This window comes from Macaca mulatta, chromosome 11, assembly GCF_049350105.2.
Source record: "Macaca mulatta isolate MMU2019108-1 chromosome 11, T2T-MMU8v2.0, whole genome shotgun sequence".
NCBI classification, from domain to species: domain Eukaryota; kingdom Metazoa; phylum Chordata; class Mammalia; order Primates; family Cercopithecidae; genus Macaca; species Macaca mulatta.
Window position 1 is genome coordinate 118,923,143 of NC_133416.1, and position 15,452 is coordinate 118,938,594.

At 46.3% G+C, this 15,452-nt stretch overlaps 1 protein-coding gene across 24 annotated transcripts in view; it reads left to right on the top strand.

Moving 5' to 3' along the window:
* ACAD10 (acyl-CoA dehydrogenase family member 10) overlaps positions 1–15,452 on the top strand; it is a 73,017-nt gene that overhangs the window by 37,949 nt on the left and 19,616 nt on the right. For 12 of the 24 annotated variants that reach the window (XR_013401409.1, XR_013401408.1, XR_013401406.1 and 9 more), the window contains 5 exons: positions 1,230–1,298; positions 5,198–5,379; positions 7,668–7,818; positions 11,668–11,813; positions 14,868–15,041. Coding sequence is in view for 20 of the 24 variants with exons in the window: in XM_015152820.3 (XP_015008306.3) it covers positions 1,230–1,298; positions 5,198–5,379; positions 7,668–7,818; positions 11,668–11,813; positions 14,868–15,041 (722 nt within the window). In the remaining 4 variants the exon portion in view is untranslated. The remainder of the gene's footprint in view (positions 1–1,229; positions 1,299–5,197; positions 5,380–7,667; positions 7,819–11,667; positions 11,814–14,867; positions 15,042–15,452) is intronic. The other 12 variants (XM_077955151.1, XM_077955155.1, XM_077955162.1 and 9 more) reach the window with 3 other exon arrangements.

Sequence of the window (15,452 nt, forward strand, 5' to 3'; positions counted from 1 at the left end):
AAATCTAGTTTTGTCTAATTCTATCATTACTGTGAAAGGAGTGTTAAAATCTCAGCTAAGACTTGTGGATTTCTTCATTTTTTTCTCTTTAATTTTGATCATTTTTACTTGACGTATTTTGAAGCTCTGTTGTTCAGCATGTACATATTTATGATTGTAATACCTTTCTGATGAACTTGCAGTTGTATCATTTTCAAATGTCTCTCTTTGTCTCTGGTGGTACACTGTTGTAAAGCCTACTTTATTTGATATTAAAGTAGCCACACCAGCTTTCTTATGCTTAGTGATTGCATAATGCTTCCATTTCCATTCTTGTTTTTGCAACCTATCTATGTTTATATATTCAGCGCATATCTCTTGTAGACATCATATAATTAGGTCATGCTTTTCTGTCCAGACTGAAAACTTCTGTCTTTTATTTTTATTTTATTTCATTTATTTTTTTGATTTTTGAGATGGAGTCTCACTCTGTCACCCACGCGAGAACACAGTGGAACGATCTTGGCTAACTGCAACCTCCACCTCCTGGGTTCAAGTGATTCTCATGCTTCAGCCACCCAAGTAGCTGGGATTACAGGTGCACGCCACCACGCCTGGCTAATTTTTGTATTTTTAGTTGAGACAGGCAGGAGCCACCATGTCCAGCCAACTTCTGTCTTTTAATTGGAATCTATTCATCTATTGAGTTTAATGTAGTTATTGATATGTTTGATTTAGGTCTACAATTTCACCATTGGTTTTTTGTTTGTCCCATCATTTTTTTTGTTCTTTCTTACTTTTGGGTCAATTGAATATTTTTTAGAATTTCATTTTAATTTATGTACCATTTTTAATTCAGAAAAGTAATTTCAGGCCAGGCGCAGTGGCTTATGCCTGTAATCCCAGGACTTTGGGAGGCTGAGGCAGGTGGATCACCTAAGGTCAGGAATTTGAGACCAGCCTGGCCAACATGGCAAAACCTTGTCTCTACTAAAGATACAAAAATTAGCTGGGCGTGGTGGTGCACATCTGTAATCCCAGCTACTCAGGAGACTGAGTCCTGAGAATGGCTTGAACTCAGGAAGTGAAGGTTGCAGTGAGCCAAGATTGCGCCACTGCACTCCAACCTGGGCAACAGAGCAACACTGTGTCTCAAAAAACAAAACAAACAAACAAACAAAGAAAAGTAACTTGAAGAAAATCTCATCAATTCAGCCAGCGGTTTTGTTTATTTTCATTTGTCCTGGCAGGATTATGAAAGCCCTTGCAAATGCTGGAGTACCTGTACCTAACGTTCTTGATCTCTGTGAAGATTCAAGGTAAAGTTCAGATGTTTTTGCTATCGCACATTCAAGCTACAGGAGAGAACAGCCCATATGCTAACACAAATTCCAATTCGTTAAAGACAAATAAAATTTGGGTAGGAGGGCAAAGAAACTTTATAGCAACCTCTCCCAGAAGTTCTCAGATATTTAAGTTATCCTGCCAGGTAAGTATATGCCTGCTTTAGGGAGAATTGGTAGAAAACATCTTTTTTTAACATTCAAAAAATCCATATTTATCTAGTTTCATGTTGCTTGTTTTTGTTTATTCTTTTATAAGAGTCTTTCTAAACTGTTTGGTGTTTTGAGACGGAGTCTCATTCTGTCACCCAGGCTGGAGTCCAGTGGCCCAATCTCGGCTCACTGCAACCTCTGCCTCCTGAGTTCAAATGATTCTCTTGCCTCAGCCTGCTGAGTAGCTGGGATTACAGGCGCCCCCCACTACGCCCGGCTAGTTTTTTTATTTTTTGAGTAGAGACAGGGTTTCACCATGTTGGCCTTGCTTGTCTCCAACTCCTGACCTCAGATGATCCGCCCACTTCGGCCTCCCATGATGCTGGGATTACAAGTGTGAGCCACTGTGCCTGGACCTAAACTATTTTAAACAGCTTTGTAACATGCTTTTTGAGTGTCACTTCTTTCCTAACGTTTTAATTATGAAACATTTGAAACCTTCGGAAAAGGTGAAAGAAGAAAAAATAATATAATGAATATCTGTTTATATTTCATCTAGATCAAAAATTAAAACATTGTTAACATTTTGCCACATTTATTTTCTATATATGTGTGTGTGTATACATGTATACTTTTAACATGTATATAATGATTTTTTTTGGCTGAACCTTTTGAAATAAGTTTCAGACAGCATGCATCTCTCAAGAATAAAGACATTGACCAGGCATAGTGGCTAACGCCTGTAATCCCATCACTTAAGGAGGCTGAGGCAGGCAGATCACTTGAGCCCAGGAGTTTGAGACCAGTCAGGGCAACATGGCAAAACCCCATCTCTACAAAAACAAAAAAAAATTAGCCAGGTGTGGAGGTGCACACCTGTAGTCCCACCTACTTACCTGGAACAATTGAGGTGGGAGGTGGAGGCTGCAGTGAGCTGTGATCACACCACCGCACTCCAGGCTGGATGATAGAGTGAGACCCTGTCTTTTTTTTCCTTTTCTTTTTTTTCCTTTTTTTTTTGAGATGGAGTCTCACTCTGTTGCCCAGCCTGGAGTGTAATGGCGCAGTCTGGGCACACTGCAACCTCTGCCTCCTGAATTCAAGCAATTCTCCTGCCTCAGCCTCCCAAGTAGCTGGGATTACAGGCATGCACCACCACACCTGGCTAATTTTTGTATTTTTAATAGAGACGGGGTTTTGCCTTGTTGGCCAGGCTGGTCTCAAACTCTTGACCTCAAGTGATCCATCTGCCTTGGCCTCCCAAAGTGCCGGATTACAGGTGTGAGCCACTGCACCTGGCTGACATTGTCTTTCATAACCACAACACCAGTACACCTAAGATAACTAACAATTATTTAATAATAATACTGAATATCCAGCCCATGTTCAAATTTCCCCAATTCTCTTGGAAACATCTTTTGTAATAGTTTTTCAACTTGAAACATTTGTAATGGTAGAATTTTCTTTTCTTTTTTTTTTTTTCAGACGGAGTCTTGCTCTGTCACCCAGGCTGGAGTGCAGTGGCCAGATCTCAGCTCACTGCAAGCTCCGCCTCCCGGGTTTACGCCATTCTCCTGCCTCAGCCTCCCGAGTAGCTGGGACTACAGGCGCCCGCCACCTCACCCGGCTAGTTTTTTTGTATTTTTTAGTAGAGACGGGGTTTCACCGTGTTAGCCAGGATGGTCTCGATCTCCTGACCTTGTGATCCGCCCGTCTCGGCCTCCCAAAGTGCTAGGATTACAGGCTTGAGCCACCACGCCCGGCCAATGGTAGAATTTTCAAAACAATTTTTTAGAGTAGTAAACTGGAGCCTGAGGCAGATGGATCACTTGAAACCAGGAGTTTGAGACCAGCCTGGCCAACATGGTGGAACCCCGTCTCTACTGAAAAATACAAAAATTAGCTGGGCATGGTGGTACGTGCCTGGAGTCAGGAGAATCGTTTGAACCCGAGAGGCAGAGTTTGCAGTAGGCCGAGATCACACCACTGCACTCCAGCCTAGGTGATAGAGTGAGACTCTGTCTCAAATAAATAAATAAATAAAGTACAGTAGAGTAGTAAACTGATTGCTAGTAATGACCAAAAGATGGATTAGTGACATGTCATTGGGTCACCTTAGTACTGCTGGGTGGTATATACACCATTCATACCACCGAAAAATGATAAAAATAACCTCAATAACAAGAAGGGATACTTACTGAACCCTTGTTGGAACCAGAGACCATGCCAGGCACTCTGTATGTTTGTTGCTTAATTCATTTTTTTTTTTTAAGTAACAAATACCCTGGAAGCGCCCTTAATTCTTGCAATTACCCTTTGAAGTGGGTATGTCTTACAGATTAAAAAACAACAACACGGCTGGGCGCAGTGGCTCACGCCTGTAATCCCAGCATTTTGGGAGGCTGAGGCAGGCGGATTACGAGGTCAGGAGATTGAGACCATCCTGGCTAACACAGTGAAACCCCATCTCTACTAAAAATACAAAAAAATTAGCCGGATGTGGTGGCGCACACCTGTAGTTCCAGCTATTCGGGATGGTGAGGCAGGAGAATCGCTTGAAACCAGGAGGCGGAGGTTGCAGTGAGCCAAGATCATGCCACTGCACTCCAGCCTAGGCAACAGGCAACAGAGCGAGACTCCATCTCAACAACAAAGCCTAAAGAGGTTTAATAAGTCTCTCAGGGTCACTCTTCAACTAAGGGCAGAGTTGGGATTTAAACCTGGTTCTGACCAGGTGCAGTGGCTCACACCCATAATCCCAACACTCTGGGAGGCTGAAGCAGGCAGATTATCTGAGGTCAGGAGTTTAAGACCAGCCTGGCCAACATGGTGAAACCCCATCTCTACTAAAAATACAAAAATTAGTCAGGCATGGCGGCACGCACCTGGAGTCCCAGCTGAGGCAGGAGAATTGCTTGAACCCAGCAGGAAGAGGTTGCAGTGAGCTGAGATCGTGCCACTGCACTCCAGCCTGGGCAACAGAGCAAGACTCCATCTCAAAAAAATAAAAAAATAAGAAATAGGCCAGGCGCGGTGGCTCAAGCCTGTAATCCCAGCACTTTGGGAGGCTGAGACGGGCGGATCACGAGGTCAGGAGATCGAGACCATCCTAGCGAACACGGTGAAACCCCGTCTCTACTAAAAAATACAAAAAAACTAGCCAGGCGAGGTGGTGGGCACCTGTAGTCCCAGCTACTCGGGAGGCTGAGGCAGGAGAATGGCGTAAACCCGGGAGGCGGAGCTCGCAGTGAGCTGAGATCCGGCCACTGCACTCCAGCCTGGGCGACAGAGCCAGACTCCATTTCAAAAAAAAAAAAAAAAGAAAAGAAATAAAAACCGGTTCTGTGTGACTCCAGAGGTCCTTCTCTGAGCCTTGCTGCTTGCTACATTGTTACACTTTGAATCCATTCCTGTGGCTTATACAAAGGAACCAGGGAGAAGAGAAAAGCATGCTGTCCAAGAAGCACAGATGGGTGTGCATGTGTGTGTATGCACGTGTGTATGTATGTGGATAGATCCGTTGCAAGAAGGATACTTCTAATGCACTGTGCTTATGTGAAAGGAAAAAGGAAGTATCCAGTGCTCTGGGTCTGAACTCTTCTCCAGATCTCAACCCATACACCCAGGGACAGTGACAAAGAATAGGGTCAAAGAATAGTGACAAAGAATAGCCTGCCACATTATGACTCTGATCCCTGAAACCCCTTCTGTGTTCCTCCCAGTGTCGTTGGCACCCCATTCTATGTGATGGAGTACTGCCCAGGTCTCATCTACAAAGACCCTTCCCTGCCAGGCTTGGAACCCAGCCACAGGCGAGCCATATACACTGCTATGAACACAGTCCTGTGCAAAATTCACAGTGTGGATCCCCAGGCTGTGGGGCTTGAAGACTATGGGAAGCAAGGTGAGCAGGAGGCCACGTCTCCCATGCTGGTTGTTTCATCACTAGTGCTTCTGCTTTTAGGATCTGAATCATTTTGGGTATTAACACACCATGCGTAAGGCACACTTAGCTTCTTCCTTGGAAATCCAGTTTAGTTTTAATGGAGGTGTTGCTGACTTAGGTATTTGGGCCTTCGATAAATCCCTTTATGAACTACACAATCTTTCTTCCCTGCAACTTTTTTTTTTCATTTTTTCTTTTTTTCCCTGAAGTATTCTACTATCCAGTTCCCTGCTACTTTTATCTCACTAGACCATTTAAATTTTTTTTCTGATACTGACCAAAGGTATTTAAAATGTGTTTTTCTCTGTTTCTTTTTTTTTTTTTTTCCAGACAGAGTCTCGCTCTGTCGCCCAGGCTGGAGTGCTGTGGCCGGATCTCAGCTCACTGCAAGCTCCGCCTCCCGGGTTCCCGCCATTCTCCTGCCTCAGCCTCCCGAGTAGCTGGGACTACAGGCGCCCGCCACCTCGCCCGGCTAGTTTTTTGTATTTTTTAGTAGAGACGGGGTTTCACCGTGTTAGCCAGGATGGTCTCGATCTCCTGACCTCGTGATCCGCCCGTCTCGGCCTCCCAAAGTGCTGGGATTACAGGCTTGAGCCACCGCGCCCGGCCTTTTCTCTGTTTCTTACCCTTTTCCCTAAATACTCTTCAACAGGAATATATATTTTTTTTGAGATAGGGGTCTCACTATGTTGCCCAGGCTGGTCTGGTCTCAAACTTACGGGCTCAAGCCATCCTCCTGTCTCAGCCTCCCAAGTAGTTGGGACTCTGGGCATGTGCCACCGTGTCCAGTTTCAACAGGGATAGTTTTTTTGTTTGTTTTTTGAGACAGGGTCTCTCTCTGTAGCCCACACTGGAGTGTAGTGGTGTGATCTTGGCTCACTGCAGCCTCAACCTCTTGGGCTCAAGTGATCCTCCCATCTCTCCCTCTTGAGTAGCTGGGACTACAGGTATGGACCACCATGCCCAGCTAATTTTTGTATTTTTAGTAGAGACAGGATTTCGCCATGTTGCCCAGGCTCTACCCAAACTCCTGCGCTCAAGTGATTTGGCCTCCCGAAGTGTTGGGATTACAGGCATGAGCCACTGCAGCCAGCCCTCATATAGTACTTACCATATGCCAAGAACAGTTCTAAGGGCTTTACATATTTTATTCTCCCAACGGCTCTATGAGGACCATCTTAAGATGAGGAAACTGGCCGGGCGCGGTGGCTCAAGCCTGTAATCCCAGCACTTTGGGAGGCCGAGACGGGCGGATCACGAGGTCAGGAGATCGAGACCATCCTGGCTAACACGGTGAAACCCCGTCTCTACTAAAAAATACAAGAAAATTAGCTGGGCGAGGTGGCGGGCGCCTGTAGTCCCAGCTACTCGGGAGGCTGAGGCAGGAGAATGGCGTGAACCCGGGGAGGCGGAGCTTGCAGTGAGCCGAGATCGCGCCACTGCACTCCAGCCTGGGGCACAGAGCAAGACTCCGTCTCAAAAAAAAAAAAAAAAAAAAAAAGATGAGGAAACTAAAGCATAGAGATGCTAAGTAACCTGCCTGAGATCACACTGCTAGAGAACAGCAGAGCTGGGTTTCAAAGTCTGGCAGTCTGACTCCAGGGTTGATTTGCCTTCAGCTAACCACTGTGGTTTAGCCAAAAAGTGATTTATGAAAGGCTATTAGGAAGCACACAAGATCTTTTTTTTGGAGATGGAGTTTTGCTCTTGTTACCCAGGCTGGAGTGCAATGGTGTGATCTCGGCTCACTTCAACCTCCACCACCTGGGTTCAAGCGATTCTCCTGCCTCAGCCTCCCAAGTAGCTGGGATCACAGGCACCCACCACCACACCTGGCTAATTTTTGTATTTTTTAGTAGAGACGGGCTTTTGCCATGTTGGACAGGCTGGTCTTGAACTCCTGACCTCATGATCTGCCCACCTTGGCCTCCCAAAGTGCTGGGATTACAGGTGTGAGCCACCATGCCCGGCCATAAGGTCTTTAAGAGGAGCAGAGATCATATTTGGAGACCACACAGCTAGGAACAGCACCCAGACCACACTAATCCAGCCAAACAGCCGATGATTTCCACCTTGGGGCAGCAGGAGCATCATGTGGGAAATTCTCCAGTCTTAGGAACGTGTTCAAAGACACCGCAGCACCCACTGCAGAGCATGACAAAGGGTTTTACTGCACTGGTTTTTTTTCCCGTTACTTTCAGAGGTTGCTGAAATTGCATACCATGTTCTAATCATCTTTCCCACAGGGGCCTATATTCCACGCCAGGTGCGAACCTGGGTTAAGCAGTATCGGGCTTCTGAAACCAGCACCATCCCAGCTATGGAGAGGCTGATCGAGTGGCTCCCCCTCCATCTTCCCCATCAGCAGAGGACCACACTGGTGCACGGGGACTTCAGGTAGATGTGATGGCAGGGAGAGCTGAAAAATGACAGCAAGGACACTCCAAGGGGGAATTGAGCAATTGGTCTTGCTGCAATTTACAGTCGGGAATTATTCCTATTACAAAGCACCTGTCTGTGTGTGGCCTTTTCAGGCAGGGTTTCTCAGCTCTGGCACCGTGACATGTTGAATTGGGTACTTTTTTGTGGTGGGAGCTACTGTGCATTGTAGGATATCAGGCATCATCCCTGGCCTCAACCCGATGCCAGTAGCACCCCTCCCCGCAGAGTGTGGCAACCAAAAATCTTTGCAGACCTGGTCCAGTGTTCCCAGGGAGGGCAGCATTCCTCTGTTGAGACCCACTGTTTGAAAGTAAGGCAGAGTCTACGGCCCCTGAAGAGGCCTGATCTCATCTGAAAGTAAGGCAGAGTGAGGGTGCCACTCACCTCCCAAGAGGCCTGGGGATGGACATTCTCACTGGGTGTAGTGAAAGGATTGAAAGAGAGTGACAGAGTCTCTGGGGGTATGTGATGAGTCTGTAGCGCGGCTAAAATGGGAACTTCAGTATGCCTGGCATCCGGCGGCAGAGATGATAGCTTTATCTTATCATCTCTTGCTGTGAAAACTGCCCATTAGGTACTTTTATAGGGTAGTGTTTATTGTGTTTTCTGCTTCACAGCACCTGGAGACCTGCTTTTGATGCAAGAATGCCTTATTTGGCTTGTCTTTTTGCCCATGTGGGGACCCAGGCCTTTTATTAAACAAGGCTAGACAGTGAAGGTTAATTTTAAATTTTAAAGACCTTTCGGCTTCTTCTTTTTTTTTTTTAAAGACAGTTTCACTCCGTCGCCCAGGCTGGAGTGCAGTGGCATGATCTCAGCTCACTGCATTTTTAGAAATCCAAAAATACAATATATTTTTAGTAATACAAAAATATGAGATGGGGTTTTATCATGTTGATCAGGCTGGTCTCAAACTCCTGCCCTCAAGTGTTCTGCCCACCTTGGCCTCCCAAAGTGCTGGGATTACAGGTGTGAGCCACCGTGCCCAGCCTTAAAGACACTTCTTTGCCCTCCAGATTTGATTAGCCTGTCTTCATTGGCTTGACCTGTGTCCCTCGCTCCCGGCTTCTTCTGTTATCCAGCCACCTTTGGGAATCCCCCTGGGTCTGAGAGTGGACAGCTGAGCTTTCTTTGTCATGTGGTCATCATGGGAGCTTGAGGAACCTGCTCCTGCATCAGAGACTGATGGGGCCAAGTGCTTCCCCCACACTGCCTTGAACTTGGCAAGCAATTGGGCTGCATTTGACCCCCTCCTCCATCTTTCTCCACTTGGGACTCTAGAGCACTTGCCTGACAACACTTTCCTTGCCAGCTATTGCCATGTATTTCCTTTGGTGGGGAAGACCTCAGGTGGCCTTTGTGTCACCAGCCCATAACAGCTGCTCCGTGGACCTTGTCTTTGCTTCTCTTGGCACCTCAAAGATCTACGAATGTGATCAAGTATACAGCAGGCAGGAGATGTCCAGTGCAGTCTGAGCACCCCGTCCCCTAGCTATAGTGAAGTATGATGATCATTTAGGATGTTGCCTCCAGGAAAGGCATCCTCTGATTTTAGAGAGTGTGCTGCTGCTTATTGATCAACATAGTTGAGATAATTCTGATTTTTGATGGATGGAAGAATATTTCTTGCTAATGGAGTGAATCACCGGTGGTGAAAGCATAAACTGCCGCAGCTACTTTGAAAAGTAGTAGGCGACTCATGCCTGTAATCCCAGCACTTTGGGAGGCCGAAGCGGGCAGATCACTTGAGGTCAGCAGTTCGAGACCAGCCTGGCCAACATGCCAAAATCCCATGTCTACTAAAAATACAAAAAGTACCCGAGTGTGGTTTTACCCGTGTAATCTCAACTACTTGGGAGGGTGAGGCAGGAGAATCACTTGAATCCGGGAGGTAGAGGTTGCAGTGAGCCAAGACCGTGCCACTGCATTCCAGTCTGGGTGACAGAGTGAGACTCCGTCTCAAAAAGAAAAGAAAAGAAAAGTAATGGGCAGTAACATGGAAGATGGGAATATGCTGCAACACATCGTTTTTTGTAAAGAAGCATCTGCAGCTTTGCACCAAGAGACTCAGGCGAAGATGTTTGTTTTGGTCATGCTTGTAATTATAATACATGATAAATAAAATGTAGTTTGGCCATATGTTGGAATTCTATTTAGTGGGTAAAATAAACCAATTTGCTGTACATAAGTCATAAGTCTCAAACAGATAATGCTAAGTAGAAAAAAGTAAGTTTCAAAAGGGTAATAAATCATTTATGAAAACTTAAAAATAATTGAAAGAACACTATATGTGGTATATAGGTACAGGTATAGATAAGAGAAATATAGAAATGTCTGAGACTGATATATACTAACTTCAGGATGGCAGTTAATCTGTCATTTTTTAAAAAATCTGAAGCAAATATAACAAAAAAGCAGATATAATATCTGCTAAATCTGGAAGATGGACACATGAGTTCTGACATTATATCATTCTCTGTATTTTTCTGCATGCTTGATGTTTACTTTTTCTTTTAAATAAAGCATGCATTACAGACAGCCCTGGCAGGAAACAGAAAGCATGAAAGAGGCTATTTGGGGAGAGTTCAATATAGGGTTGTAGTGTGGTTTAGAGGAAACGCTGAAGAACAGTGTGGAGTCCCGGGGCCAGGAACAGTGAGGAGTCAGTCTGACAGGGCAAGCATGTGCTGTGGTTATTGCTACTCTACAACAAACTTTGTCAGAACTGAGTGGCTATCAACAACGACAGTAGTCATTTTGCTCATGAATCTTTGCAGTCTGGGGACAGGACAGCTTATTTCAAAGTAGGGCGGCTGTTGGGCGGGGCTGAATCTTCTGAAGGCTTGCTAGCATGCCGGCCCTGGGCAGAGAAGATATGAACAGCCGGGCTCCTTGGGCCTCTCTTTCTGTCTCTTTATGGTTCCCACATCGTCTCTCCAGCATGGCAGCTTCTGGGTAACTGGACTTTTTTCTTTGAGACAGGATCTTGCACTGTCACCCAGGCTGGAGTGCAGTAGCTATTCATAGGCTGGAACATAACTGACTGCAGCTGCCAACTCCTGGGCTCAGTGATACTCCCACCTTAGCCTCCTGAGTAGCTGTGACTATAAGCGTGCACTACCATGCTCAGCTAATTTTTAAATTTTTTTTTGTAGAGATAGGGTCTTGCTATGTTGCCCAGGCTGGTCTTGAACTCCTGAGCTTAAGCAGTCCTCCCAACTTGTCCTCCCAAAATGTGGGGATTACAGGCATGAGCCATTGCACTCAACCCTGGACTTCTTACCTGGCGGCTCAGGGCTCCAAAATAGTGTGTTTCAAGGGACAGAGGGCTGGGCAGAAGCTGTATCACGTTTTCTGACCTAGTCTAGTCTCGGGAGTCCCTCAGCATCACTTCCATGTGTCTTGTATCTGTTAGAAGCAAGATGCTTCACTGGGCCAAGCGTAAGACTCTACCTTTTGTGGGAGGAGTGTCAAAGGATTTACAGATCTGTTTTAAAACCATCACAGGGAGGGAGTAATTCCCTGAACCCAGAGAGGCTAGCTCTCTGGGGAGGGCTGCAGAGAAGGAACTGGGGAAATAAATAACCAGGCCCCTTCCCATCTCCTGCTTTTGATTGGCTGAGTCCAGCTGGAAGCCAGAGGGCAAGGGAGTCCTTGGAGCACACAGCCCAGGGAGCTCAGGCTCCCGGGCACAGAGGGGATGGGAGGGTGGGGAGCCAGTCTGAAAGGCAAACAGACCACGCAGAATCCTCCCTAGCCGGCAGTTTTCTTAGTGCTGTCTCTGTTCCTCCTGGGGCTTTTCAGGCTCGACAACCTGGTGTTTCATCCAGAAAAGCCAGAGGTGCTTGCTGTCCTTGACTGGGAACTTTCTACCTTGGGCGACCCCCTCATCGATGTGGCCTACAGCTGCCTGGCTCATTACCTACCGTCCAGTTTTCCCGTGCTGAGAGGTAGGAACTGCTGCTGGAGGATAGTGGAGGAGCAAGCCAGTTCTCAAAGCACTTGGGAGCAAACTCAGCTGAAGTAGTCCATGATTGGACAGGAAAGTGAAAGTGAGGTCCTGGTGGTTCTGGTGGGAAACATAGCTGGAATGCACTCCTGTCACATTTGCGGGGAAGTAGATACAGAATGTGTGTTAAGTGAAAAGTATGCTTGTATAGGCACCTCTTATGCTTTTACACAGCTAACTTCTATTTAGGGTTTTAAATTAAAAACACATTTATTGTGGCTGGGTGTGGTGGCTCACGCCTGTAATCCCAGCACTTTGGGAGACCAAGGCGGGCGGATCACAAGGTCAGGAGTTCAAGACCAGGCTGGCTAACATGGTGAAACCCCATCTCTACTAAAAATAAAAAATTAGCTGGACGTGGTGGCATGCGCCTATAACCCCAGCTACTCGGGAGGCTGAGGCAGGAGAATCGTTTGAACCTGGGAGGCGGAGGTTGCAGTCAGCCGAGATCACACCATTGCACTCCAGCCTGTGCAACAGGGCAAGACTCCATCTCAAAAAAAAAAACAAAAACAAGCCACATTTATTATAAAAATACTAGAGCCAACAGATAGCAACAACAACGAAACAGTTAAAATCATTAGTAGTCCCAGAGATAACCATTTGCTGACATTTCACTATCTATCCATGTCATCTTTTCTTGTGTGTATATGTATATTTCCTAAAACAAAAATGTAACATGATCGAATGACATGCTTTTTTTCACTTCATTGTATACTGTAGACATGTTTTCATGACATTACATATTCTACAGCATAATTTTTAATGAGAGCATATAATCTTATTGTATAGAATTAAGGGAAGATGGCTGGGTACGGTGGCTCACACCTGTAATCCCAGCACTTTGGACTTTGGGAGGCCGAGACGGGCAGATCATAAGGTCAGGAGATCGAGACCATCCTGGCTAACATGGTGAAACCCCATCTCTACTAAAAATACAAAAAAATTAGCCGGGCGTAGTGGTGGGCGCCTGTAGTCCCAGCTACTCAGGAGCCTGAGGCAAGAGAATGGCACGTGAACCCGGGAGGCAGAGCTTGCAGTGAGCCGAGATGATTGCACTCCAGCCTGGGCAACAGAGCGAGACTCCGTCTCAAAAAAGAAAAAAAAAAACAAAAGAGAATTAAGGGAAGACTTTTGGGTTAATTCCTATTTAGATATTCAATTTGTTTCCAATTTTTTTTTTTTTTTTTTTGAGACGGAGTCTCGCTGTGTCTCCCAGGCTGGAGTGCAGTGGCATGATCTCGGCTCACTGCAAGCTCCGCCTCCCGGGTTCACGCCATTCTCCCGCTTCAGCCTCCCAAGTAGCTGGGACTACAGGCGCCCGCCACCTCGCCCGGCTAATTTTTTGTATTTTTAGTAGAGACGGGGTTTCACCATGTTACCAGGATAGTCTCGATCTTCTCACCTCGTGATCCACCCGCCTCGGCCTCCCAAAGTGCTGGGATTACAGGCTTGAGCCACCGCGCCCGGCCTGTTTCCAATTTTTAAATATTACCTCCCCCACCCCTATGAAGAAAGGCAGTGAATATCTTTGTAGTAATATCTTTGCCTATATATAAAGTATACTCCTAAGATTAATTTCTATGAATAGAATATATTACATGCTTCTAAATCATGAAAATGTCACAGATGGAGCAAATAAGTGAATTTTTTTGAGACGGAGTCTAACTCTGTTGCCCAGGCTGGAGGGCAGTGGTGCGATCTTGGCTCACTGCAAGTTCTGCCTCCCAGGCTCACACCCTTCTCCTGCCTCAGCCTCCCGAATAGCTGGGACTACAGGCACTTGCCACCACGCCCAGCTAATTTTTTGTTTTTGTAGTAGAGATGGGGTTTCACTGTGTTAGCCAGGATGGTCTCAATCTCCTGACCTCGTGATTTGCCCGCCTTGGCCTCCCAAAGTGCTAGGATTACAGGCATGAGCCACTGTGCCCGGCCTGTGAAATTGTTTTATTTGCTATAATTATCATTTTCATAATTTGGTGAGATCTTTTTGTTTATTTTTATATTTATTTGTTTATTTATTTTTGAGATGGAGTCTCCCTCTGTCACTCATTTATTTATTTTTGAGATGGAGTCTCACTCTGTCACCCAGGCTGGACCACGGTGGCGCGAACTCGGCTCACTGCAACCGCCATCTCCCAGGTTCAAACGATTCCTCGGCCTCAGCCTCCTGAGTAGCTGGGATTACAGGCGTGTGCCACAACACCTGGCTAATTTTTGTATTTTTAGTAGAGACAGGGTCTTCACCATGTTGGCCAGGCTGGTGTTGACCTCCTGACCTCAAGTGATCTGCCCTCCTCAGCCTCCAAAAGTGCTGGTATTAGAGGCATGAGCCACTGCGCCCAGTCAATTGTTTTTTTTTTTTTTTTTTTGAGACGGAGTCTCGCTCTGTCACCCATGCTGGAGTGCAGTGGCGTGATCTCAGCCCACTGCAACCTCTGCCTCCTGGATTCATGCAATTCTCCCGTCTCAGCCTCCCTCCCAGGTAGCTGGGATTACAGGTGCATGCCACCATGCCTGGCTAATTTTTGTATTTTTAGTAGAGACAGGGTTTCACCATATTGGTCAGGCCAGTCTTGAACTCCTGATCTCAGGTGATCCACCTACCTCGGCCTCCCAAAGTGCTGGGGTTACAGGCGTGAGCCACTGCGCTGAGCCTGAGATCGCTCTTTCCACGTCATTTTTGATCAAATGACTGGTTGAAGATAATATGCATCCACCCTTAACTGTGGCCCAGATGGAGTTGGAAGCTCCCATTCCTTCCTTTACTGCCATTAGAGTCTGAAACCTGTAAGAGCCAATTTGTGAATAATGACTTCATGCCTGGATGCCCAGCCATCTAAGGGAATAAGAGCCAATGCAGGAATAAGCTAACCCCTGGAACTGGTCGTGAAACTAATTTTCAAGGGACATGGCAATTTTCAGAATTTAAATATTTGCCAGCTACAGGGGTATGTCAAGTCAGTGACTACCCATGAATGGCTCTTTCTCCCAGGTTTTAATGACTGTGACTTGACACAGCTGGGAATCCCTGCTGCAGAGGAGTATTTCAGGATGTACTGCCTCCAAATGGGACTCCCTCCCACTGAGAACTGGAACTTCTATATGGCTTTTTCCTTTTTCCGTTTGGCTGCAATCCTACAGGGAGTCTACTGGCGATCACTCACAGGTAATGGGATGGCTGCCCTGAAGAATCGCTTGGGAGTGAGTCACAGTGAGGACCGTGCCTCCACCTGGAAACCCTCTCAGGGCCACAGAGGCTTTGGAGCGACCGGTTTGGCCACGATTCTCTGAGATTCAGTTAATCCAACCATTTGTCACGTAAATATTTTCTTTACAATATTTATTATTTGTTTTTGAGACAGGGTCTTGCTCTGTCATCCTGGGTGGAATGCAGTGGTGCAATCCCGGCTCACTGTAGTCTCTACCTCCTGGGTTTAAGTGATTCTCCTGCCTCAGCCTCCCGAGTAGCTGGGACTACAGGCCTACACCACCACACCTCACTAATTTTTTTTTGTATTTTTAGTAGAGATAAAGTTTCACCATGTTGGCCAAGCTGGTCTCGAACTCCAGACCTCAA